Source organism: Mobula birostris, chromosome 27, assembly GCF_030028105.1.
Source record: "Mobula birostris isolate sMobBir1 chromosome 27, sMobBir1.hap1, whole genome shotgun sequence".
Lineage (NCBI taxonomy): Eukaryota > Metazoa > Chordata > Chondrichthyes > Myliobatiformes > Myliobatidae > Mobula > Mobula birostris.
The window spans coordinates 43247795-43275556 of NC_092396.1; the positions used below are offsets into that span (position 1 = coordinate 43247795).

General features: G+C 41.3%; 1 protein-coding gene across 6 annotated transcripts in view; it reads right to left on the minus strand.

The window, feature by feature from the left end:
* The window catches only part of zbtb40 (zinc finger and BTB domain containing 40), a 132365-nt gene that overhangs the window by 61998 nt on the left and 42605 nt on the right, over window positions 1–27762 (minus strand). For all 6 annotated transcript variants that reach the window (XR_011883393.1, XR_011883392.1, XM_072245433.1 and 3 more), the window contains exons 7-11: window positions 26363–26499; window positions 13025–13223; window positions 11997–12133; window positions 8824–8995; window positions 6579–6998 (exon numbers count right to left, since the gene is read on the minus strand). Coding sequence is in view for 4 of the 6 variants with exons in the window: in XM_072245433.1 (XP_072101534.1) it covers window positions 6579–6998; window positions 8824–8995; window positions 11997–12133; window positions 13025–13223; window positions 26363–26499 (1065 nt within the window). In the remaining 2 variants the exon portion in view is untranslated. The remainder of the gene's footprint in view (window positions 1–6578; window positions 6999–8823; window positions 8996–11996; window positions 12134–13024; window positions 13224–26362; window positions 26500–27762) is intronic.

Below are 27762 nucleotides of genomic sequence, written 5' to 3' on the forward strand. Positions count from 1 at the left end.
AAGGGTGAAAGCACAGAAGTAGTGTGGAAGTTGTTCAGGGTCCACTTGTGCTGGGTTCAGGACAGGTTTGTTCCACTGAGACAAGGGAAAAATGGTAGGAAAAGGGAACCGTGGTTGACGAAACACGTGAGGCAACTTGTCAAGAGGAAGAAGGAAGTATATGTTAGAAATAAGAAGCAGGAAGCAGGAGGGGCTCATGAGAAATATAGGGTAGCCAGGAAGGAGCTTAAGAAAGGATTTAGGAGAGCTCGAAGGGGGCATGAGAAGGCCTTGGCATGTAGGATTAAGGAGAACCCTAAGGCGTTCTGTGCATATGCGAAGAACAGAAGGATGACAAGAATGAAGGTGGGGCCATTAAAGGATAAAGAAGGCAACATGTGCCTGGAGGCGGAGAAGGTTGGGGAGGTCCTAAACGAATACTTTGCTTCAGTATTCACAAGTGAAAAGGACCTTGATCAGGGTGAGGTCGAAATAGAACAGGCTGTGTGCTGGACAATGTGAAGATTAAGGAAGAGGTAGTGTTGGATCTTCTTAAAAACATCAAGATTGATAAGTCCCCAGGGCCAGACATGATATACCCCAGGTTGCTGTGAGAAGTGAGAGAAGAGATTGCTGGAGCAGTAGCTATGATCTTTGAATCCTCTTTGGCTGCAGGGGTGGTGCCGGAGGATTGGAGAATGGCAAATATAGTTCCCTTGTTTAAAAAAGGTAATAGAGGGAATCCTGGGAACTATAGACCAGTGAGTCGGTGGTCTGCAAACTATTGGAAAGGATTCTTAAGGATAGGATCTACAAGCATTTGGAGAAGTACAATCTACTCAAGGATAGTCAACATGGCTTTGTGAAGGGAAGGTCTTGCCTCACGAGCCTAATTGAGTTTTTTGAAGAGGTAACAAAAGAAATTGATGAGGGTGGGGGGGTAGATGTGGTCTACATGGATTTTAGTAAGGCATTTGACAAGGTCCCTCACAAGAGACTCATCCAGAAAGTCATGAGGCATGGGATCAGTGGAACCTTGGCTGTTTGGATAAAAAATTGGCTTACAGAAAGAAAGCAGAGGGTAGTAGTGGAAGGAAAGTATTCTGCCTGGAGGTCGGTGACTAGTTGAGCACCGCAGTGATCTGTCCTGGGGCCCCTGCTCTTTGTGATTTTTATAAATGACCTGGATGAAGAGGCCAAAGGATGGGTAAGTTTGCAGATGACACGAGGATTGGAGGAGTTGTGGATGGAGCTGTAGGTTGTCGAAGGTTACAAGAGGATATGGACAGGATGCAGAGTTGGGCAGAAAAGTGAGGATCCTGACCCGGATCTGGGTCGTACCCTCCAAATATCCGGACCTGCCTCTTGGTTTTTTTGCACTACCTTACCTTCCATTTTTCTATTTTCTATTTATGATTTATAACTTAAATTTTTAATATTTACTAATTTTTACTATTTTAAATATTTTTTAATATTTAATATTTGTAATCCAGGGAGTGGGAAGCACAGAATCAAATATCGCTGTGATGATTGTACGTTCTAGTATCAATTGTTTGGCGACAATAAAGTATAAAGTATAAAAAAAAGTGGCATATGGAATTCAATCTGGATAAGTGTGAGGTGATGCATTTTGGAAAGACAAACCAGAAGGCTGAGTACAGGGTTACTGGTCGGCTACCTAAGTGTGGATGGACAGAGGGACCTTGGGGTTCAAATCCATACATCCCTCAAGGTCGCTGCACAGGTTGATAGGATAGTTAAGAAGGTCTATGGGATGCTAGGCTTCATTAATAGGCGGATTGAATTCAAGAGTAGAGAGGTCATGTTGCAACTCTACGAATTTCTGGTGAGACCACACTTAGAGTATTCTGCTCAGTTCTGGTCACCTCATTATAGGAAGGATGTGGAAGTTATGGAGAGGGTGCAGAGGAGACTTACCAGGATGTTGCCTGGATTGGAAAACAAGTCTTATGAGGCAAGGTTAGCAGAGCTGGGACTTTTCTCTTTGGAACGTAGAACGATGAGAGGGGACTTGATAGAGGTCTACAAGATTATAAGAGGCATAGATAGGGTGGATAGCCAGCACCTATTTCCCGGGGCACGAATAGCAAACACCAGAGGACATATGTACAAAGTTAAGGGAGGGAAGTTTAGAGGAGACATCGGGGGTACTTTTTTTTTTATTATTATATATAAACACAGAGGGTTGTAGGTGCCTGGAATGACTTGCCAGGGATGGTGGTGGAGGCTAAAACATTAGGGGTATTTAAGAGCCTCTTGGACAGACACATGGATGAAAGAAAAATAGAGGGTTTCGAGGTAGTGTGAGTTTAGTACTTTTTATAAGGAACATATGGGTCGGCACAACATCAAGGGCCAAAGGGCCTGTACTGTGCTGTAGTATTCTAGTGTCTAAGTGTCTAGTATATTGAACGAATTTAGCAGTAGTTTGAAGCAAATGAAATTGCCGATCAAAAACAAGTGCAAGTATGCTGAGTGCAATAGGTTTGCTTAGAAGTTTAGCAGATCAAACCAAACCAGCCGAAATATGCTTTGCTGATATCATAAACGTAATGCATGAACATTTAAACCCGAAACCACTGTTGGTTGCAGAACGCTTTAGTTTCATTAGCAGAATCAAAAGGAAGGAAAGTCCATTTCAGCTTACGTGGCTCAATTGAAGAAATTGTCATAGCATTGTCAGTTCAGTGATAGGCTTAATGATGCACTGAGAGATCATTTAGTTTGTGGAATCTTACAAGAAAGCATTCAAAAATGGCTACTAACTGAAGCACAAATCACATTTAAAAGGGCAGTTGAAATCACTGTAATAACGGAAACAGCCGAAGACACAAATGAGTTGCAGTCAAGAATGAAAGTGAACGTGAACAGAATTGCAATATCTAAACAGAAAGCTACCCAGCCAAACAAATTATGTTAGCGTTGGGGGCTCACATACACCAGACCAATGCAGGGTTAAAGGCAAAATTTGAAGAAAATTCAACAAAGTTGGATACATACAAAGTGCATTTGGGCAGGCAAAAATAAATAGACTGCATATGCAGGAAAAAAAAAGGTAAAAAGTCAAGTCTCAGTTTCAAAAAAGAGCACTAACCTGCATGCTGTCGATGAAAAATCTAATAATGATGAGAGTGACACCGGATTGGGTAGCCTTGAGATTTACAATGTGAAAACCAACATGGGACAAGCAAAATAGCTTACATCAGAAGTGAACAGCAAATTAATTAAAATGGAATTAGCTGCTGGCTTTGCTGTTTGTCATTCCACAAGATCAGTTTGAACAGTATTTCAAGATACTGAAGAGAAGCCTGCAGTTATCCAACTAAGAACCTATACTGGAGAAAAGATAACTCCTGTGGGAATGACATTTGTAACAGTGAAATACAACAACCAACAAGTCACATTGGGCTTCTGCGTAGTAAAAACAGGAGGGCCAGCATTGTGGGGCCGAGATTGACTGAGACAACAACAACTTGATTGGAGATCCATTCGCATTTATATGCCACATCTCTTGCAAAACTAAAAGCAAAATAAAAAAGGTACCGGATGATGCCACAGTTGTGTTCAAAGACGGCATTGGAAAACTCAAACATATCAAGGGTAAAATAGTGTTAAATGAAAATGTCACACCCAAGGCCTGTCTTGTTCCTTATACCATGCTGATAAAGTAGCCAGTTAGCTAGATCGTATGGAGGCTGAAGGAATTCTTTCCAAGGTTGAGTGAAACCCATGAGTGTAGCCAAGAAGAATGGTACATTGAGATCAATGGTCCAGGATCCATGGCAATTTGAAAGTCACTATCAACCAAGTACTGAAAGTAGATTACTACCTTCTGCCCAGGATTGAAGATATCTTTGCAAAACCATTTGGAGGGAAATACTTCAGCAAAGTGCACTTAGTTGAAGCACACTTAACAGAAGGAGATAGAAGAGGAGACAAAGTGTTTCGCACCATAAACACTCACAAAAGGCTTTATCCCAATAATAGGCTGTTTCTTGGAGTAGTATCTACACCTGCACGCTGACAGAATGCTATGGACCAGGGGCTGCCAGGCTGCCCAGGCACTCAAGAGTTACCTGGATGATATCATCGTTACTGGTGAGGATGACAAGGAGCATCTCCAAAACCTCAAGGCAGTGATAAAAAGATTAGAAGCTTGTGAAGCTTGCCTGTGACAGCTCCCCTTATGGTACAGATGCATTCCTATCACGTTATGCACGATACAAGTGAATGGCCATTGCCTTTCCATCACGTTCCACTGCAGAGAAAAATTACACACAGGTTGACCGACAGGCCTCAAGTCTGGTTTGGGATGTAAAATGTTTCAACTAGCACTTGTATTGGAGAGAGTTTACCCTCATTACTACCATCAGCCACCAGCATCCAGTTTCATTCCACAGAAAGATGTTCCACTAACAGCAGCAGAACTGCAGAGAAGGGCTGTTTCTTGGAGGACATAATTATAAGGTCGAATTCAAGAGGACAACTAATCATGGAAATGCTGATAGATTGTCCAATTTACACTTGGAAAAGGAGATATCAGAAAAAAAATTACAGAAGACGACATTCTTCCTGAAATAATCTTCCTAATGTAAACTGAAAGTCTCTCTATCACAGCAGAGGTGATACAAAGGAAAACCAGTTAAAAAATCTACACTGTCTATAGGCCACCCAAGATGGCTGGAATGTACAGAATCCCAGTTCCCCCATTTTTACCAGCACTGGGATGATCTTGCCCCTGATAGGGGTTGTTTTATGTGGTGATTGAGAGTTGTTTTACCATCCAAGATGAGAGCTAAAGTGTTAGAGGCGCTACATACCAATCATCTAGGTTTGGTCAAAATGAAGTGCTGGCTCAAAGCTTTGTCTGGTGGCCTAGGATTGATCAGCTGATCAAGCAGCTTGCCATGCACTGTCCTGGATGCCAACGTGTCTAGAATATGCCAAGAGCAGCACCTCTCCATCTCTGGGAATGGCCTGGCAGAGGAATCATGTGGATTTTGCCAGACCATACATGGGCACAAATATCTTGGTAGCAGTGGATACAGCTACAAAGTGGCCAGAAGTGTTCCCATTAGTCTCCAATACAGTCTTGCACAATGCTGATGTGTTGAGAAGCCTCTTCTCAAGGACTGGTGTTCAAGAACACTTTGTCAGTGACAACGGACCACAGTTTGTTATGGAACAGTTTCAGTCATATCTGAAAACGAATGGAACAAGGCATATTATATCGGCACCACACCACCCAGCTACAAATGGTTTGTCCATTGTCTAAAGAATACACTGTAAGCAATGTCAGCAGAACACACTACACTGACACTGAGTCAGAAGCCTGCCAATTTCCTCTTTGCATTATCGCAATACAGTACACACCACAACCAGCTATGCTGTTCCTGGTTCATCCCTAGTGCTCATGCTTGGATCTTCTCAAACCCAATCTCAGAAGTAGCGTACAGAACAAACTGAGGGCTTTTTCACTACTGGACAAACAGTACCAGCAACAGGCTGCAGAGGTGATCAAAAGTGAGTACTTGGAAAGAATAAGGACAGAACTGGACCACACCCTTACACAGTAGAGACCGAGTTCTGATATCATCTGGAGGTGACATATTGATAGTTGAGGAGAGCAGAATCAATTGTTAGAGAAGAAAGGCATCCAGAGCTGTGAGAACCACATCCAGCAGTCCCAGAGTCATCATCCGTAAACACCACAGAGGAAGCCTCAGAGCATGAGATCGTTTCACAGCTACAGGTCTCAGCTGCTAAGCAAAGTAACCCCCTTGTCAGGAAATATATATCATGACTAGTGAACAAATTACATATTTGAGCTGAGATGCATTTTATATTGAGTTGGAGTTTATAGCTAAGAAGGGAGGAATGTAGTGTATTTATTATTTAAGTAATACTGTAAATATATTGTTTGATTATGCATTCTATGATTACATAATTCATTATGGGTTATATGTGAGCACCTCACTGAAAGAAAAAGAAAGAAAAACCAAGTACATAAATATCCCGGCTTCTGGATTTTTCTTACCAATAGTTTCTGGAGTTACAAAAGTTAACAAATACATTCATTTAGTTCCTGTGCTGCAGGTCCTCATATATGGCAGCGACTTCTTCAGTGCATGAGCCATTATTGCACATATCTCCTTCAGCACCCTTGCTATAGGGTAGCTAGACTAGTCTCAAATTATCTAGTCTTCTAAAATAATAAATACTATTACTAAACAACAGGAATTCTGCAGATGCTGGAAATTCAAGCAACCCACATAAAAGTTGCTGGTGAACGCAGCAGGCCAGGCAGCACCTCTTCCTAGAGATGCTGCCTGGCCTGCTGCGTTCACCAGCAACTTTTATGTGTAGTACTATTACCACACTGGCATGGAAAGCTTCTTCAGCTGTCCGTAACTGACGGAATTTGCATAGTGCTAAAATTTAAGGTAAAGTCTTCAGGAAAATATTGATTCACTGTTTTAGCAACATCGCCAGAGTTTAATCTGCTGAGACTCAACTTTAAAAACTGAGTCAATGACTAGTGTTTGAGGTAACTGTGTAAATTACTAGAGCTTTCTAACCTGACTGGTGAGCGAAGGATTTTCCACAGATGTCACAAGATACTGGTAACCTCCTCTTCTTTCCTTTTGGCGCATCATATGCATCTTCTCTGTCCTTTTCTAAATCCTTTTGGGAAGTTCCAGTCTCTCCACATTCCTGACAGTTAACAGCTTTAACCAAACCAATTTTGCGACAGCGGGTGAGGTGTAGGTCAAGACGACATTTAAACATGAAAGTCTTGCCACATGCGGTGCAGCATAAGTCCTGCTTTCCTCGGGGTTTACACTTTGGTTTCATCTCATCTGCTGGATCACTGCTTCCTGCCTTAACATGTTCGGTGTTGGCAGGGTGCTCTCCATCTTCTTCACCCCCCTCTTCCTGATCCATTGGGTATTCTTTCTGATCCTCCTCCACATCACACATTGCTTCTTTGAATAGTCCTGAAAGATAAACAAATAATTTTACTCATACCTTTATAATGTCACTTTCAGTGACAATTCTTTCGGTTGCTAAACATGAATATGGCAAGCCTAGTTTTCAAACTATTTTCAAAAATTTGTAAAATTAATTTCCTGTTTTTTCTCTTTATAAAGTCAACAGAAAACTTTTCAAAATAACCAAAAGTTTAAACTTCCTTGTACAACTTTGCTAAACATTTATTTTTAATAAGTTGTTGTGAGTTACGGACTGGAGATCAGTACCCCAGATCTGAACTTCGGACTGATCTAATTTCATGAAAAGTTTCCTATTTTTCATGTCTGTAAATGAATTTTGACTGCATTAATGCAGTTAAAACATAGATAGCTATTTTGAATTAGGAGCTAAATTTGAGGATCCATTGAATATACTGGAATATATATATATATATATATATATATATATATATATATATATATGGGGGGGGGGAGGGAGGGAAGGAGAGAGAGAGAGAGAGAGAGAGAGAGAGAGAGAGAGAGAGATGAACTGTACTTCTACAAATGAGGGCACTTTGCATTCTGATAAATTACATTCACCAAAGAGCTAATGGATTTTACAGAAATCCCTCACTTCCAAATCCAAGGGAACTTATACGAAATTTGACACAAATTCTAACTATATTCTAGAATTAGATAGTGTTCTATAAATGTTATTTCACAATGCTAAATGAGCATATCCTGAGCAGTTCACATTGTCAGCAGTTTTGGACCCCTTATCTAAGAAAGGATGTGCTGACATTGTAGAAGGTCCAAAGGAGTTTCACAAGAATGATGCCAGGAATGAAAGGGTTAACCTATGTGGAGCGTTTGATGGCTCTGGACATGTACTCGCTGGAGTTTTGAAGAATTAGAGGGGATCTCTTTGAACCTAATTGAATATTGAAAAGACTAGATAGAGTGGATGTGGAGAAGATCTTTCCAATAGTGAACGAGCTCGGATCAGAGAACACAACTTCAGAAAACAAGAATGTCCCCTAGGTACAGAGATGAGGAAGAATTTCTGTAGCCAGAGGGTGGTGAATCTGTGGAATTCATTGTCACAAACAGATGTAAAGGTCAAGTCATTAGATACATTAAAAGCAAAGACTGATAGGTGCTTGATTGATAAAGTTACAGGGGAGAAGACAGAATGAGGTTGAGGGTTAATAAATTAACCACGAAGGAATGGTGGAGACAACTCAATGGCCCAAATGGCCAAATTCTGCTCGAAAGTCATATGGGAATTACTGGTTAGCTCCTGAGACCTAGGTTTGAATTTAGAAAAAGATATTACTATTTCATTTCTCTAACAGCTGTTTGAGCTGGAAGGTTGAGTAAGCAGAGGGAAAGGCTATTTTCATCTTCATGGTAGCCATCAACCTGCAATATTGATCACTTCTCTCTCCCATATACTACAACAACAGTTCTCTAGTAGGCATTAAACCATTGCAGATTCATCCATGACAGGCCGAAAATTTGTCGTGGTTATAGTCCAGGACTCAGGAAAAATTAAGGAAGCAGGTGATTCTGAAATACGTTAAAGTCAAAGCAATGGTACCAGTTAGATCTCCAATTTTTGTAAGAATATAAATAACTTTCTTCGAATCATGACCTAGCTTGAGAAGCTAAGTGAAATTGTGTATTTAAACTATCTGTAAAAGTGTAAAATAAGTAAATGTAGCGTAAAACGGCACGCACACACACACACATAAAAAACACATATATACACGCACAAATGCACACACACACATACGTGTATACACACACACACACACACCCACCCACCCACCCACCCCTTCTTTGTAGTTACCTGCATTTTCCATGGTCTTCATTACCAATTCAAGGGACGGATAAGACTCACTGACCATATGCAAGAGTTTACAGAATACCAAAGCAGGAATGAGTCGCTCATCTAGAATTTTACCCAGAAGACTTTCTAATGACTGACCAGCAGTATCCTTGAAACAACAGCTCTTCAAAATCTGACAGTGAGAAGAAATATAAACATGCAAATGATTCAAGAGAATTTATAAAATAAAGCTTTAGTAGTGCACCTTTAAAATCAATTCAGTATACATCCTTAACATGCCACAAGGTCTGAATATTTGGGAGATCGATATAACCCATGACTACTTAGCTCCCTGAATTAGGCTCGCCAGTACCTTTGTGTAAATCATGGTGGAGACCTTTTTTAAAACCCCATTTTATTGCACTGTGAGCTGGAATTGATAGCCAGTTAACTGTATTCTGTGGATACTGTAACTACATGCATACAATACACCAGCTACTTCAGACTTTTATATTTGAAAGAGGTATCGTCGTTCATCATCTACTGCACGGTGTCCTAGTTCTGTCCAACTTTTCCACATGCTGCCACCCAGATGACGGACTTGAATTTCAGTCCTCGAAAGTGAATGAAAGTGATAGAAGAGCCACAATCTCTCACCAACAATGACGTGGTGCATGGGCATAAAATAGAAAATGCGGGAAATCCAGTGTCATTCTGACTACCATTTTTTGCATGATGCAGGAACTTTTACTTCATGTAACCTATTTACTGTGGTAGAGTAAGAGCCCAAACAAGAATAAAACAAAACATACACCTGCTTTTAGAAGTAGGAAGTCTGGCAAAGTACAGAAATTAAAAAATATGCTTGACATTATACACAATTAATAAACATACGATAATATACATATAATTTTATTTTTCACAAATGCTCTTCTAATGGTGCTGGCACCTTTACTTACACCAATCAATACCCATGATAGAACAGTAAAAAACAAGGACAGGCTGCTTGACCTACTACACTGAACACAATGCTGAAATTTATGAAATCGCTTTTGCCTTAACATAATCCATATGACTACAGGATACACCACTAAAGTACTTAACTCTTGTGACAGTATAGGAAACTTCACATATACCTACTCAACATCTGCAAAGATGAAGGGACACTCACTTAAAACACTCATTAACATTGAGGTTGTAGAGACATTCAACTAAAGCATTAAGCAAATATGCAATTTAATACAAAATTTTGTACAATTCTAATTCCACTTAGACAATGATAGAGATCTCATAAATCATAATGTTTCCACTAACAATCTTGGCCAATAACTCTTGATAAGCCACTTATAATGATCCAGTTTTCCCTTTGATTCAAACTAAATCTAGCAAAAACACTGTTATTTAAATGAATAGGTGAATTTGATTGCCATGAGAAAAACCTCTGCTATTTAACTAAGCTTAAATATTTTAACTGTCTTTTGGTGTGTTTTTTTAATACATATTTTTTAATGAAAATTATTCTAATTAATATTGCTTCTCCAGCATCCCACCCCATGATTTTCAAGTGCTTCTGATGCTTGTATCAGCCTTCCTGTGAGTAAAACCAGCTACTGGTGCCAGACAGCACGACACTTCATGGAAGTGTTGGAAGACTGCTGCTGAACAAAACACTGTATCCAAGTCCAAACATCCAATAGTCAATCACTGCTAATCTTGGGGCAATGGAAGATCTGCCCGGTTCTCTTACAAAATAACATGCAAGGTTCAGGTTTGTTCTCAATTTTTGCTCCACAAAGATGCCTGCATATGAAGTAGCAGTAGTGAGTCCTGATAAAGAAAGCTTTTCACAAAAAGGAAAAATTTCAATCAAAAGGAACAAAGTTTGTGCAGAAATGAACTGAATGAAACAAAATAACACTACAAATTTCATCTTGCACTCATTGGTATGTAACAAGGGAAAACAATTATCAATTATCAACTTGGGAGGATCTGCACATATCAGTTTCAGGAGTCCCCCGCTTTCCGAACATTCTCTTTAAGACATTTTGCTTTTACGAAAGACCTACATTAGTACCTGTTTTCGTTAACCGAAAGAGGATTTTCGCTTTTCCGAAAAAAGACGCTCGCTTTAAACTTGTGTTTACCCCAAGAAAGACTACCTTGACCATGAAGCCTTGCACGGGCAGGTGTGTGTGCATGTGTGTATGTGCGCATGGGTGACATGTGAATGTGTGTACATGTGCATGCGTGACATGCGCGTGTGTGCACGTGCAAATGCATGACGCGCGCATGCATGTAGGTGCCGATTTTTTTTTCGACAAATCAATTTTGGCTCAAACTTCCTGATTCTGTTAAGTGAAACTACACTGTACGTACATTATTTCTACTTTATATAGGCTGTGTATTTATCATACCATTCCTGCTTTTACTATATGTTAGTGTTATTTTAGGTTTTATGTGCTATTTGGTATGATTTGGGAGGTTATTTTTTTGGGTCTGGGCACACTCAAAAAATGTTCCCATATAAATTAATGGTAATTGCTTCTTCGCTTTATGCCATGTCGGCTTACGAACGGTTTCATAGGAACGCTCTACCTTCAGATAGCGGGGGAAACCTGTTACAGCATTACAAAACCGTTTGACAATTATTTACTACATTTCTTTTTAAATCAGTTTTTCTCACTCTGGTCTGCTGTGTCCATGCTGAATAAATACCCTGTTTATGTAAAGTTGTTTTACAAGTTACACCCCATTGCTAGTGATACCCTGTATGCTTCAGCTTTGCACTTTCTAACCTACTTCACCTAGCCCTACTTCTCAAACTAACTAACTAATCTCTTACTAACTCTTCCTTCAGTTAGTCCTGACGAAGGGTCTCGGCCTGAAACGTCGACTGTACCTCTTCTGATGCTTCCTGACCTACTGCGTTCACCAGCAACTTTGATGTGTGTTTCTCAAACTGTCGCTTTTGGTACTTAACTAAGAAAATAATATAAAAACACTGTATCAAAAAAGTTCACCATCAACCATATCATTCCTTGCTCATCATATTTCATCTGAAATTAGAGAGGGGCATAAATCCACCTCTGCAATTCAAAAAAAAAGTGATAAATTTGAGCTAGTCAGTGGTTCAATGTTTATTAAGGCAAGGAAAAGGCTTGCATCAATGTAGTGAAAGTGTGGAAATGAACTACCTCGATTGTCTCAGTGGGAAGATTTTCTACACCAGGTACCAAACAATCCAGCAGAGGACTGATATCTTCAATCGTATTGATGATCAACTGTCTATGTCTTTTTAAAATATTGAAGGCTTTACTTTCCTCATCACTCACTGAGGGGAGAAAAAGAACAGAAAGAAACATTACTCCACAACTAAATACTCAAAAATTCTAACAAACCACAGAAGAGTTAATTTTTAGATTGTTAGCTTTCTACAGAATATTTCTAATTATTGCTTTTGGAGATACAGTAACACAAAGAAGAAATGCTCAATTAAAAGCTTGAGCGTTACGTTTGTCAATGTCCTCAATTTTAACTGGCACATGCAAAAGAATCTCCAACTCTGTCCAAACTCCTGCTACCCTTACAAATATGCAGCAGTTATTATAACCTGATTAGCACAATGATATCCACCTACAATCGTATTAAGATGCTATCACAACTTGTCTATCTACAGGCAAAATAGCTTCTTAGGCATTCACTAATAGATTTAAAACACAATCTCAAAGCGATTCATACTGTTTGCTTCAGCTCCCAAAGTTATAGCTAATGTAAATGAAGTGGAAGAAGGATGCAACAGTAACTGCATGGTTACAACTCAATCTACTGAAAAGATAGAATATTATTCCTCACTCATTTACAAAAATACAACTAAGTCTTTGACTGTCCTGCCTTATTATTTTCTTTCATGTTGATGAATAATTTCGAAATGATTATTAAAACCATACTGCTGGTAAACAGGTTCTACTATGCAAACTTCCAAAAACAAACGATTTTCAGATGCTTTTATCACTAACAAAGAATTCCCATTATAACACCAACATAATCATGATACTTTTCACATTCCAGTCAACAACTGTAACACTAATTACATCAATCTCAAGGCATCAGCTCCTCAGAAAACAGAATAATGAAGCTTTCAGAGCTGCCAATTCTAACATCAAATCTGCTACTTATTTTAAAAATATATGCTAATTCTAGTACTGCTACATGAAAACCTCACCTGACAAAATGAGTTGGAGACCATCTGGTTCTTTTTGGAGTTCATCCAGCAGAGTGCTAAGCTTTGGCACATCCTCTTTCATTCGGATGAGCACTTTCCAAAGAGTGAGTGCTGCAAGTGTTTGTTTTTCTAATACTGCTCCCATCAAATTACTTATGCAGTCCACCACATCTTTCTCTTTAATAAGATCATGAATTCTCTGTCAAAGGAAAAAATACTGAAGATTAAATTATTTTAATTTATGCAAGGTACATTATCAACATGCACTTTTAACAGTGAAGTTGCGGTACTTTCAAGGAAGCATGTTGTATTTTGATTGGCTGCTTTGTATCATACCATAGCAACCAAAGCAACAAAAAAATTGGCACTGCACAGAAGGATTTACTTGCCTAGCATTTAATGATTAGGGGAAAAAAACTTGTCAATTTTACTGCTGTTGCTCACCAACTGTATTTCACTCCTAGGGACTTCCATTAATAACAATAAAAGTGAAACAGCGTGTTTGTGTCAAAATGGTACAAACCAATGGTAATATATAACAGTAGTTCATTTTTTTTTAAATAACAGAACTTCGATTGAAAACATGGAAACAATAAAAAGAGTTCACCAGATTGTTTGCTGGAATGACAATTTGTCCCATGGGGGAGATTAAGCAGAATGGCTCATATTCTTAGGGATTGGGAAGTGATTGCACCGAAATAAACAACATTCTAAAAGGGTTTGATAGGGCAGATCAAGGGTGAAGTTTCGCTTGCTAGTCTGTCTAGAACAAGGGGTCAGTCAGTCTGAAAATGTGGTCAGACATTCAAGACAGAGATGAAAAGAGATGTCTTCACACCCTTTACATCTTGGGAATCCTCCACCCAGAGGGTTCATAGAAAACAGTTCCTGGTATATTAAAAACAAATATTGATAGATTTTGGAAGGTAAGAAAATTATGGGTTATGAGGTTAGTACAGCAATGTTTGCACTGAGATAAAATTCAACTAAAATCTGACAGAAGGCAGAACAAGTATTTCTAATTATTTCTCTATATTCCCATAAAATCTTGTTCAGGCATTACAGAAAAGAACATTTGGAAATGTTGAGTTGACAGTAGATGTGATGATCAAAAACATACAAAAGAACATCCTATAAGTATATTTACAACGAAATTACTTTAAAAACACACATACACAGTAATAGCAGAAGCACCTGATACAATGATCAGTTTCTCAATGTCTGCATGAACATAGATATAGTTGATCAATACTGGAACAAAGCAAACAGGACATGACAATAAGATAAGTCAAATGTAGAGGAAACATAACAAGCCATATCAGGAAACTAAATACATTCAAATCAATCCTTTGACAAGACATTGAAAATCCAAGCCAAAATAGACTCAGAGTCATAGAAAAGTATAGCACAGAAACAGGCTCTTCAGCCCATCTCGTCCATGCCAAACTATTTAGACTGCCAACTTTCATCGACATTGAATTGAACTGACTTTCTTACTTCTTACACACACAAAATGCTGGTGGAACACAGCAGGCCAGTCAGCATCCATAGGAAGAAGCACAGTTGATGTTTCAGGCCGAGATCCTTCGTCAGGACTAACTGAAAGGAGAGATAGTAAGAGATTTGAAAGTGGGGGGGGGGGAGAGGGGGGGAAATCCGAAATGATAGGAGAAGACAGGAGGGGGAGGGATGGAGCTAAAGAGCTGAAAAGTTGATTGGCAAAAGGGATACAAGGCTAGAGAAGGGAGACGATCATGGGACGGGAGGCGTAGGGAGAAAGAAATGGGGAGGGGAGCGCCAGAGGAAGATGGAGAGCAGGCAAAGAGTTACTGTGAGAGGGCCAGAGAGAAAGAGAGGGAGAAAAAAAGAGGATAAAAAGGAAAAAAAAATAAACAAATAAGGGATGGGGTAAGAACGGGAGGAGGGGCATTAATGGAAGTTAGAGAAGTCAATGTTCATGCCATCAGGTTGGAGGCTACCCAGACGGAATATAAGGTGTTGTTCCTTCAACCTGAGTATGGCTTTGTCTTAATAGTAGAGGAGGCCGTGGATAGACATATCAGAATGGGAATGGGACGTGGAATTAAAATGTGTGGCCACTGGGAGATCCTGCTTTCTCTGGCAGACAGAGTGTAGGTGTTCAGCAAAACGATCTCCCAGTCTGCGTCGGGTCTCGCCAATATATAGAAGGCCACATCGGGAGCACCGGACACAGTATATCACACCAGTCGCCTCAGAGGTGAAGTGTCGCCTCACCTGGAAGGACTGTCTGGGGCCCTGAATGGTGGTGAGGGAGGAAGTGTAAGGGCATGTGTAGCACTTGTTCCGCTTACAAGGATACGTGCTGGGAGGGAGGTCGGTAGGAAGGCATGGCGGGGGGTGCACGAATGGACAAGGGAGTCACATAGGGAGCGATCCCTGCGGAAAGCAGAAAGGGAGGGGAGGGAAGGATGTGCTTTGTGGTGGGATCCCGTTGGAGGTGGCAGAAGTTACGGAGAATTATATGTTGGACCCAGAGGCTGGTGGGGTGGCAGGTTAGGGCAAGAGGAACCCTACCCCTAGTGGGGTGGCGGGAGGATGGGGTCAGAGTAGATGTGCGTGAAATAGGAGAGATGCATTTGAGAGCAGAGTTGATGGTGGAGGAAGGGAACCCCCTTTCTTTAAAAAAGGACGACATCTCCTTCATCCTGGAATGAAAGGCCTCATCCTGAGAGCAGATATGGCGGAGACAGAGGAATTGAGAGAAGGGGATGGCATTTTTGCAGGAGACAGGGTGGGAAGAGGAATAGTCCAGGCAGCTGTGAGAGTCCGTAGGCTTATAGTAACCATAGAAACCATAGAAACTACAGCACAGAATACAGGCCTTTTGGCCCTTCTTGGCTGTGCCGAACCATTTTCTGCCTAGTCCCACTGACCCGCACACGGACCATATCCCTCCATACACCTCCCATCCATGTATCTGTCCAATTTATTCTTAAATGTTAAAAAAGAACCCGCATTTACCACCTCGTCTGGCAGCTCATTGCATACTCCCACCACTCTCTGTGTGAAGAAGCCCCCCCTAATGTTCCCTTTAAACTTTTCCCCCCTCACCCTTAACCCATGTCCTCTGGCTTTTTTCTCCCCTTGCCTCAGTGGAAAAAGCCTGCTTGCATTCACTCTATCTATACTCATCATAATTTTATAAGACCATAAGACAAAGGAGCAGAAGTAGGCCATTCGGCCCATCGAGTCTGCTCCGCCATTTTATCATGAGCTGATCCATTTTATCCTATTTAGTCCCACTGCCCCGCCTTCTCACCATAACCTTTGATGCCCTGGCTACTCAGATATCTATCAATCTCTGCCTTAAAGACCCAATGACTTGGCCTCCACTGCTGCCCATGGCAACAAATTCCATAGATTCACCATCCTCTGACTAAAAATATTTTTTCGCATTTCTGTTCTGAAAGGGCACCCTTCAATCCTGAAGTCATGCCCTCTCGTAGTAGACTCCCCCATCATGGGAAACAACTTTGCCACATCCACTCTGTCCATGCCTTTCAACATTCGAAATGTTTCTATGAGGTCTCCCCTCATTCTTCTGAACTCCAAGGAATACAGTCCAAGAGCGGACAAACGTTCCTCATATGTTAACCCTCTCATTCCCGGAATCATTCTAGTGAATCTTCTCTGTACCCTCTCCAACGTCAGCACATCCTTTCTTAAATAAGGAGACCAAAACTGCCCACAGTACTCCAAGTGAGGTCTCACCAGCGCCTTATAGAGCCTCAACGTCACATCCCTGCTCCTATACTCTATTCCTCTAGAAATGAATGCCAACATTGCATTCGCCTTCTTCACTACTGACTCAACCTGGAGGTTAACTTTTAAGGGAATCCTGTACGAGGACTCCCAAGTCCCGTTGCATCTCAGAACTTTGAATTCTTTCCCCATTTAAATAATAGTCTGCCCGTTTATTTTTTCTGCCAAAGTGCATAACCATACACTTTCCAACTTTGTACTTCATTTGCCACTTCTCTGCCCATTCTTCCAACCTATCCAAGTCTCTCTGCAGACTCTCCATTTCCTCAGCACTACCGGCCCCTCCACCTATCTTCGTATCGTCAGCAAACTTAGCCACAAAGCTATCTATTCCATAATCCAAATCGTTGATGTACAATGTAAAAAGAAGCGGCCCCAACACTGATCCCTGTGGAACACCACTGGTAACCGGCAGCCAACCAGAATAGGATCTCTTTATTCCCACTCTCTGTTTCCTGCCAATCAGCCAACGCTCTATCCACGTATGTAACTTTCCTGTAATTCCATGGGCTCTTATCTTGTTAAGCAGCCTCATGTGTGGCACCTTGTCAAAAGCCTTCTGAAAATCCAAATATACAACATCCACTACATCTCCCTTGTCTACCCTACTGGTAATTTCCTCAAAAAATTGTAATAGGTTTGTCAGGCAGGATAATCCTTTAAGGAATCCATGCTGAGTTCTGCCTATCTTGTCATATGCCTCCAGGTACTCTGTAACCTCATCCTTGACAATCGACCCCAACAACTTCCCAACCACCGACGTCAAGCTAACAGGTCTATAATTTCCTTTTAGCTTCCTTGCTCCCTTATTAAATAGCGGAGTAACATTTGCAATCTTCCAGTACTCCGGAACCATGCCAGAATCTATCGACTTTTGAAAGATCACCGCTAATGCCTCCGAAATCTCCACTGCTACTTCCTTCAGAACACGAGGGTGCATTCCATCTGGTCCGGGAGATTTATCGACCTTTAGCCTATTCAGCTTCCTGAGTACTCTCTCTGTCGTAATTGTGACTGTGCACACTCCTCTTCCCTGCCACCCTTGAGTGTCCGGTATCCTGCTGTCTTCCTCAGTGAAGACTGATGCAAAATACTTGTTCAGTTCCTCTGCCATCTCCTCATCTCCCATTACAATTTCTCCAGTATCATTTTCTATCGGTCCTATATCTACTCTCACCTGTCTTTTACTCTTTATATACTTGAAAAAGCTTTTAGTATCCTCTTCGATATTACTTGCTAGTTTCCTTTCATAGTTAATCTTTTCTCTCTTAATGACCTTCTTGGTTTCCTTTTGTAAGGTTTTAAAGACTTCCCAATCCTGTCTTCCCACTAATTTTTGCTTCCTTGTATGCCCTCTCCTTAGCTTTAACTTTGGCTTTGACTTCTCTTGTCAACCATGGTTGCATCCTTTTTCCACTCGAAAATTTCTTCTTTTTTGCAATATACCTGTCTTGCACATTCCTCATTTCTCGCATAAACTCCAGCCACTGCTGCTCTGCCGTCTTTCCCGCCAGTGTCTCTTTCCAGTCAACTTTGGCCAGTTCCTCTCTCATGCCACTGTAGTTTCCTTTACTCCACTGAGACACCGACACATCAGATTTCGGCTTCTCTTTTTCTAATTTCACAGTGAACTCAATCATGTTATGATCACTGCCTCCTAAGGGTTCCTTCACCTCAATCTCTCCAATCACCTCCGGTTCATTACACAATACCCAATCCAGTACAGCCGATCCCCCAGTGGGCTCAACAACAAGCTGTTCTAAAAAGCCATCTCGCAGACATCCTACAAATTCTCTCTCTTGAGATCCAGTGCCGACCTGATTTTTCCAATCTACTCGCATGTTAAAATCCCTCACAATTATCATAACACTGCCCTTCTGACAAGCCTTTTCTATTTCCAGTTGTAATTTGTAGTCCACATCCCTGCAGCTGTTTGGAGGCCTATAAATAACTGCCATCAGGGTCCTTTTACCCCTGCGATTTCTTAGCTCAACCCATAAAGATTCTGCACCTTCCGATCCTATATCACCTCTTTCTAATAATTTAATATCATTTCTTACCAATAAAGCCACGCCTCCCCCTCTGCCTACCTTCCTATCCTTCCGATACACCGTGTATCCTTGGACGTTCAGCTCCCAGAGACATGCATCCTTTAGCCAGGTCTCAGTGATGGCCACAATATCATACCTGCCAATCTGTAGCTGTACAACAAGATCATCCACCTTATTCCTTATGCTGCATGCATTTAAGTACAACACCTTAAGACCAGTATTTGATACTTTTTGCTTTGATTTCACTGCAACTTTATTGCACTGCAACTCATCCCAATGGCTACACATTTGACCCATCACCTGCCTGTCTTTCCTGAAATCTTTACTGCTCACTATCTTAGATTTATTTCTGTTTTCCCATTCCTGCGCTCTATCATTCCGGTTCCCATCCCCCTGCCAAATTATATACCTCTATCAAATCTCCCCTCATTCTTCTACGCTCCAGGGAATAAAGTCCTAACCTATTCAACCTTTCTCTGTAACTGAGTTTCTCAAGTCCCGGCAACATCCTTGTAAACCTTCTCTGCACTCTTTCAACCTTATTTATATCCTTCCTGTAATTTGGTGACCAAAACTGAACACAATACTCCAGATTCGGCCTCACCAATGCCTTATACAACCTCATCATAACATTCCAGCTCTTATACTCAATACTTCGATTAATAAAGGCCAATGTACCAAAAGCTCTCTTTACGACCCTATCTACCTGTGACGCTACTTTTAGGGAATTTTGTATCTGTATTCCCAGATCCCTCTGTTCCACTGCACTCCTCAGTGCCTTACCATTAACCCTGTATGTTCTATGTTGGTTTGTCCTTCCAACATGCAATACCTCACACTTGTCAGTATTAAACTCCATCTGCCATTTTTCAGCCCATTTTTCCAGCTGGTCCAAGTCCCTCTGCAGGCTCTGAAAACCTTCCTCACTGTCTACTACACCTCCAATCTTTGTATCGTCAGCAAACTTGCTGATCCAATTTACCACATTATCATCCAGATCAGTGATATAGATGACAAATAACAATGGACCCAGCACTGATCCCTGTGGCACACCACTAGTCACAGGCCTCCACTCAGAGAAGCAATTCTCTACCACCACTCTCTGGCTTCTTCCATCGAGCCAATGTCTAATCCAATTTACCATCTCTCCATGTATACCTAGCAAATGAATTTTCCTAACTAACCTCCCATGCGGGACCTTGTCAAAGGCCTTACTGAAGTCCATGTAGACAATATCCACTGCCTTCCCTTCATCCACTTTCCTGGTAACCTCCTCGAAAAACTCTAATAGATTGGTCAAACATGACCTGCCACGCACAAAGCCATTTTGACTCTCCCTAATAAGTCCCTGTCTATCCAAATGCTTGTAGATTCTGTCTCTTAGTACTCCCTCCAATAACTTACCTACTACCGACGTTAAACTTACTGGCCGATAATTTCCCGGATTACTTTTCGATCCTTTTTTAAACAACAGAACAACATGAGCCACTCTCCAATCCTCTGGCACCTCACCTGTAGACAGCGACATTTAAAATATTTCAGCCAGGGTCCCTGCAATTTCAACACTAGTCTCCTTCAAGGTCTGAGGGAACACCCTGTCAGGTCCCGGGGATTTATCCACTTTAATTTTCCTCAAGACAGCAAGGACCTCCTCCTTTTCGATCTGTACAGTTTCCATGATCTCACTACTTGTTTCCCTTAACTTCATAGACTTCATGCCAGTTTCCTTAGTAAATACAGACGCAAAAAAACCTATTTAAGATCTCCCCCATTTCCTTTGGTTCCGCACAAAGCCGACCACTCTGATCTTCAAGAGGACCAACTTTATCCCTTACAATCCTTTTGCTCTTAATATACCTGTAAAAGCTCTTTGGATTATCCTTCACTTTGACTGCCAAGGCAACCTCATGTCTTCTTTTAGCCCTTCTGATTTCTTTCTTAAGTATTTTCTTGCACTTCTTATACTCCTCAAGCACCTGATTTACCTCCTATTTCCTATACATTTCATACAACTCCCTCTTCTTCTTTATCAGAGTTGCAATATCCCTTGAGAACCAAGGTTCCTTATTCCTATTCAATTTGCCTTTAATTCTGACAGGAACATACAAACTCTGCACTCTCAAAATTTCCCCTTTGAAGGCTGCCCACCTACCAATCACATCCTTGCCAGAGAACAACCTGTCCCAATCCACGCTTTTTAGATACTTTCTCATTTCTTCAAATTTGGCCTTCTTCCAGTTCAGAACCTCAATCCTAGGACCAGATCTATCCTTGTCCATGATCAAATTGAAACTAATGGTGTTATGATCACTGGAACCAAAGTGCTCCCCTACACAGACTTCTGTCATTTGCCCTAATTCGTTTCCTAACAGGAGATCCAATATTGCATCCCCTTTAGTTGGTCCCTCTATATATTGATTTAGAAAACTTTCCTGAACACATTTTACAAACTCTAAACCATCTAGACCCCTAACAGTATGGGAGTCCCAATCAATGAATGGAAAATTAAAATCCCCTACCACCACAACTTTATGTTTCCTGCAGTTGCCTGCTATCTCTCTGCAGATTTGCTCTTCCAAGTTTCGTGGACTATTAGGTGGTCAGTAATACAATCCCACTAATGTGGCCATACCTTTCCTGTTTCTCAGCTCCACCCATAAGGACTCAGTAGACAAGCCCTCTAATCTGTCCTGCCTGAGCACTGCTGTAATATTTTCCCTAACAAGCAATGCCACTCCCCCACCTTTCATTCCTCTGCCTCGATCACACCTGAAACATTGGAACCCTGGAATATTAAGCTGCCAATCCTGCCCCTCCTGTAGCCAAGTTTCACTAATTGCTATATCATAATTCCACGTGTCAATCCACGCCCTCAACTCATCCGCCTTCCCCACAATACTTCTAGCATTGAAATATATACACCTCAGAAGATTTTTACCACCACTCACAACCTTTCTATCAGTAGATAAGCTGTCTCCAGAGATAGAGACAGAATGATTAAGAAAGGGGAGGGAGGTACCTCATTTGTTTCTACCTGCCTATTCCTGCTATGCATTTTTTTTTCTCAACCAGGTTCCCTAAACCTGTTATCTTTACCTTTTATTCTGTGAGACACATACAAGCTTTGTCCTCTGAAAATTTCACTTCTGAAGGCTTCCCACTTACCAAGTGGTACACCTTTGCCAAACAGCCTGTCCCAATCCACATTTGCCAAATCCTTCTTGATACCATCAAAATTGCCCTTTCTCCAATATAGAATCTCAACACATCAACCAGACCTATCTTTTTCTATATTTACTTTGAAACTAATGGCACTATGCTCACTAGATACAAAGTACTCACCTACACAAACTTCTGTCACCTGCTCTGTCTCATTCTCTAATAACAGATCAAGTATTCCACACTCTCTCATTGGAACTTCTATTATTGATTAAGGAAACTTTCCAGAACACATTCGACAAACTATCCCACCTTGTCCTTTTACAGTACAGGAGTCGCAGTCAATATGTGGAAAAATAAAATCACCTACCCATAACAACGTTATGTTTCTTGCAACAGTCTAGCGACCTCTCTACAAATTTGTTCCTCTAAACCTCGTGGACGGTTGGTGGTCTATAATATAGCCCCATTAACATGGTCATACCTTTCTTATTCCTCAGTTCCACCAGTATGTCCTGACCGAACACTCCTCTGACATATTCCCTCACTAGTAACGTCACCCCTCCCCCCTTAATCCCTCCTACTCTATCATGTCTAAAACAATGAAAATCTGAAATACCGATCTGCTAGTCTTGCCCTCCTGCAACCAAGTCTCACTAATGGCTACAGTATCATAATTCCATGTGTTGATCCATGCCCTGTGCTCAATCTCTCAATCTGCTTTCCCACAACACCTATTGCATTGAAATATATGCTGTTCAGAACATTAGTCCCAGTATGCTTAACCCTTTGATTCCTGACTTTGTCTGAGGTCTTAACAACATCTCCACTATCTCGCTATCTGTTCTCGCACTCTGGTTCCCATTCCAGTGCAACTCTATGTTAATCCCTTTTGGGGTGTATGGGGCGTCAGTGAGGGGTAGCAGCTCTGGTGAGGGAACATGTTGCTTCCTTCTCAGGGCGGTTTGTCCCCTTTGGTCCCCACCTGGAAAGGTCCAACGGTCAAGAAGGCAGTCTCTGCAAACGTCGTGGAACGTATAGAGCAGGACAAGACACAGAAGACGTCCTGGTCATCCACTGCGCCTAGTCCCATCTCCAGCCGTCTCGACTCTGTCTTGCCACTGGATCCAGATGGGAATTCGGAAGAGAGAGTGACGCTGAGCAACTTTCCCTCACTTAAATCCAAATCAAGCACTAGTCTCCACACCATCATAAGCCAGCTGGTGGCGCAGTGACATCAGCGCCGGACTCCGGGAGCCAAGGTTCCCGAGTTCGAATCTAGTCGAGCTGCTCCCGGGCACGCTTTCCATCTGTGCCAGGTTCAGTGTTGAGCTAGCAACTCAACCTCATAAAAAGTACTAATGGTGTTGAGGTCTTCATCAATGACGATGGACGAACCTATATTAATCCACCCCTCCCCCGACCAGCTCTAGCAAATCTTCCCGATGGGATACAGGTCCCCCTCAGGTTCAGGCGTAAAAGACCCAAAAAGTGACAATTCACTGTTCATACAAAAAACTGAGACAAAATAGTGCCTAAACATTGAAAATGAAAAGTTAAAATAGCTAAATATTGTTTCATTTAGCTGCCTTGCTTGCTGGAGGGGACTGAGGACTCCAGCATATTGGATCACTGCTCCTTTTTTTTTTAATCTGATAAAATATCATCTTGACAGTCACCTTATATTAAACTCTGCTCCCGACACCCAATCACAATTCAAAGTATGACTTTGCCTGAAGAAATATTGTACAATTGTCTAAGAATCAATGATCCAATTGCACTAAGTAATCATTTTCTAACAGGTGAGCAATCTCAAAGTCCTAGAAGGAAACAGAGGCAGATTCTCTGTGCCACCAAGTTGGCATCCATATAAAGCACCTTATCAACTAGCTTACCAACCCAAGTGGTCATAAAGAGAGTGTGTAAACCACACATGGATAGCAGTAGAGGTCAGGACTGAACCGAGACATCTGAATTGTGCTATCCTTAATCTTTTCTTAAATGCTATATAAAAATTCAAAAGTTCAAAGGTTCATTTATTATCAAAGCATGTATCCATATACAACTCTGAAATTTGTCTTCTCCAGATAGCCACGAACCAAGAAAGAACATGAAAGTCGTTCAGAGAGAAACATCAAACCCACCCACCCCCACACAAAAAAAATAACAAAACACAACAGAACATCAATCCCCAAACAGCCTCCCCTCGCACAATAAAGCAGAAAAGGAACGGGTGATTAAAAAAAAACAGAATATAAAAACCACAAGTAAAAACGCAGACAAGATACCATTCTACAATACCAGCAACATTCATCGAAAGAGAGAGCCACCACGAGGCAGAGGCCTACTCGCCTGCCACAGGAGCCATACAATGATACGCTGCTCACAGATTCTCCAGTAGTGATCAAAAGCATGGACATTAGCACTGAAGCTTTCACTCGCATTCTGCATTTGCCTTGATATCAAGAGAAGGGGAGGAGAAGATGGCGGCGCGATGCAGCGCGCACAGCCGCTCCGAAATGATATCGTATTTGTTAAGTAAGGGCCGTGCACAATCCTGATTTGATGGAGACAGATGTGAGAAGCACAGAGGACCATCTGGAGAAACTTCTGAAATGCCTGCTTCGCTGCCACTGCTACTGTGCAATCGAAAATCTCCGGAGGGGAAGGCCCTAAATCCTCGGCTTTGCCTATTGCCGGGGCTAGGGTCGAAGCGCTCGGCAGAGGTGGTGCTCGGTGCTCAGTGCCAGAGGGCTGGTCGAAGGCTCCAAGTTTTCGGACGGACTCAAGAGTCGGACTGTGGTCGGGTGCTTCCAGGTGCTGCATTGGCAAGTTTGCGGCGCTGGAGGTTCATGGCAGGAAGAGTTTTTTTCCTTCCTTCTACCGTCTGCGTGAAATGATGGGACTTTCGAGAGACCTTGACACTTTTTTTTTTTTACTGTGCCCATGGTCTGTTCTTTATCAAATTACTGTATTGCTTTGCACTGTTGTAACTATATGTTATAATTATGTGGTTTTTGTCAGTTTTTCAGTCTTGATTTGTCTTGTGTTTCTGTGATATCATTCTGGAGGAACATCGTATCATTTCTTAATGCATGCATTACTAAATGACAATAAAAGAGGACTGCGTGTCATAATCTAATCTAATATCTCAACCTTCCTCGACTCTACAACTGGTGATTAATGGACGCTTTAACCAGCGAAATGGAGTCGAATGATGGCTCATGTTCCATCTTGAAGCTTCCTCGCATTGAGGCAATCCGAGTACATGCTTGCTACCAAGAATCTTCTTGGAAACAGCAAAACACTGGATCTCTGAACTGTAAATCACAGGCTCTCCAGTTCCAGAAACACATTTAAGATGGAAAAGAAAATACAGATGTAAAAGTAGGAAAAAGAACTTCTTCAAGAGCTATCTGGAAGAAGTCAACAGTGTGAGTATTGCACGCTGGTGCCATCTTGACCAGAAGAATGTCTGGGATACTAAATTTACACATTTTCTGAACAGGACCCTTCAAAGCAAATTACCAGCTTTTAACGGTTAAGCAAAGTGTATTGTTTAAGGAGTCTACAGGTAAGAGGCCTGAAAAATAAAGTCAGGTCTTTCAACAGTGATAGTATAGAAAACAATTGTACACTCAAATGAAAGCAGAAAGTTGGACCCTCTTGCACAAATATAAATTAATGCTAAGCCAATAAATTACATTTTTCCTAACTAAATTGATGATGAAAAGGTTGCCTATGAAATTAGATCACCCAGCAGCCATCTTTGAAAGATGAAATAAGATCCAAGTGGTAAATACAACTGAAGAATTGATCAACAGTATTTAACTCACACAAGTTATTGGGTGAAATTGTGCTGGCAGAGTTTAGAATTGCCAACATTTACCCATGGCAGGTAAATAAATCCCAGATTGGTAAGGTCTTGCCACAAATCCAAGATGAGCTGAGCAATAACAATCTATACAGGGAGTTTACCAGAAAAGTCAAAATGCTCCAGAATATCCCTTAATGAGGATTTTCTACCTGAGTATTAGAAGGTAAAGGAGACATTTAAAAAACAGCGTTCAACTTTTACAGGAAAGAAGCACTACCCTCCTGGCAAAAGACTTTGGGGTAGAGTACATCAGCTGAAGCGTGAGCCCAACATATGCAGACTAAGTGGGTAGGAAAGGGAGCAGCCACAGTTGGAGAACCAACATTAGGTCTGTTCACCCAAGTATAACTGTATGGCAAAATTAAAAGAGTATCTGGCAATACATCAAGAATGCAAAGCATTTCAGACATAGATTATATTTAAACATAGAAAAAAATAATTTCATACCTGTTTATCACCATCAGGTATATCCTCACAAATAGACAAGGTGTTGCGCAAGGTTTGCAGCTCAGTCACTGCAGCAACAATGTTCTCCTGATAGCGCCTGAGCAAGCCAAATGCAAAATCTTCCAGATTCTTCACTTCTGAGTGTTTAAATAAGGTGAACAATCAAAAACATTCTTCACTTCTTTTATCAATAACCCATTTAACAATTATTTAAGCAGGGCTAAAATAGCAACCTTCATTGATAGCTTAAAAGTTTCAGAAAAAATATCATATGGTGTCTCATAGAAAGTGAAGGAAATTTCTAGCCACACTTGGAAAGCACATAGAAGGGAGACTGAACATCTAACTGAGTAGTGCCACAACTGCAGCCTCTTACTCAATGTCAGCAAGGCCAAAGAGGTGCTTATTGACTTCATGAGGAGAAAACCAGAGATCCACAAGTCAGACCTCTTCAAAAGATTAGAGGCATAGAAGGTCAGCAACCTTAAATCCCTCTGTTGTCATTTCGGAGGACCTGTCCTGGGCCCAGCATGCAAATACAATTCCTTGGGACAGCTAAACCTTTGACAAGCTTCCATAGATGTGTGATAGAGTATATTGTCTAGCTGCATCACAGCCTAGTATGAAAACACCAACAGTGGCATCCGCACCGGACTCTGAGGTGAGTGGTCCTGGGTGGCTCCTTGCATGCTTTCCATCCGTGCTGGATTGAGTGTCAAGTTGGTAACTCAACCTCGTAACAAACACACAAACTTTAAAGAAACAGCAAGGTTGCCACCTGATTCTCCACAAGACTCGGAAAGGAACAACAATGCCCCTGAATGAAAAATGCTACAAAAAGTAGTGGATATGGTCAAGTCCATCACATGTAAAGCCCTCACTGCAATTAAGCGCATCAATACGGAGCACTGTCACAGGAAAGCAGTATCATCAGGGACCCCCACAACCCAGGTCATGCACTCTTCTTGTTGCTGCCATCAGGAAGGTGGTACGGGAAACTCAGGACTCACAGTTATTACCCCTCAACCCTCAGGCTCCTGAAAAAAGGGGATCTTTACTCAACTTCTCTTTCTCATCATTGAAATACTCCCACAACCAATGGACTGACTTTCAAGGACTCTCTATCTCATGACTTGGTATTTATTGCTTATTTATTGTTACTTCTTTTTTGGTATTTGCAGAGTTTGCTGTCCTTTGCACACTGGTTGAATGCCCACATTTGTGCAGTCTTTCATTGATTTGATTATGTTTATCATTCGATTATAGATTTATTGAGTATGCCTGCAAGAAAATGAATCTCAGGTTTGCATATGGTGACAATTATGTAATTTGGTAATAAATTAATTTTGAATGGCACTGAAAAATAATCAAATTTTTAATATACAAGAGGATTTTAAGAG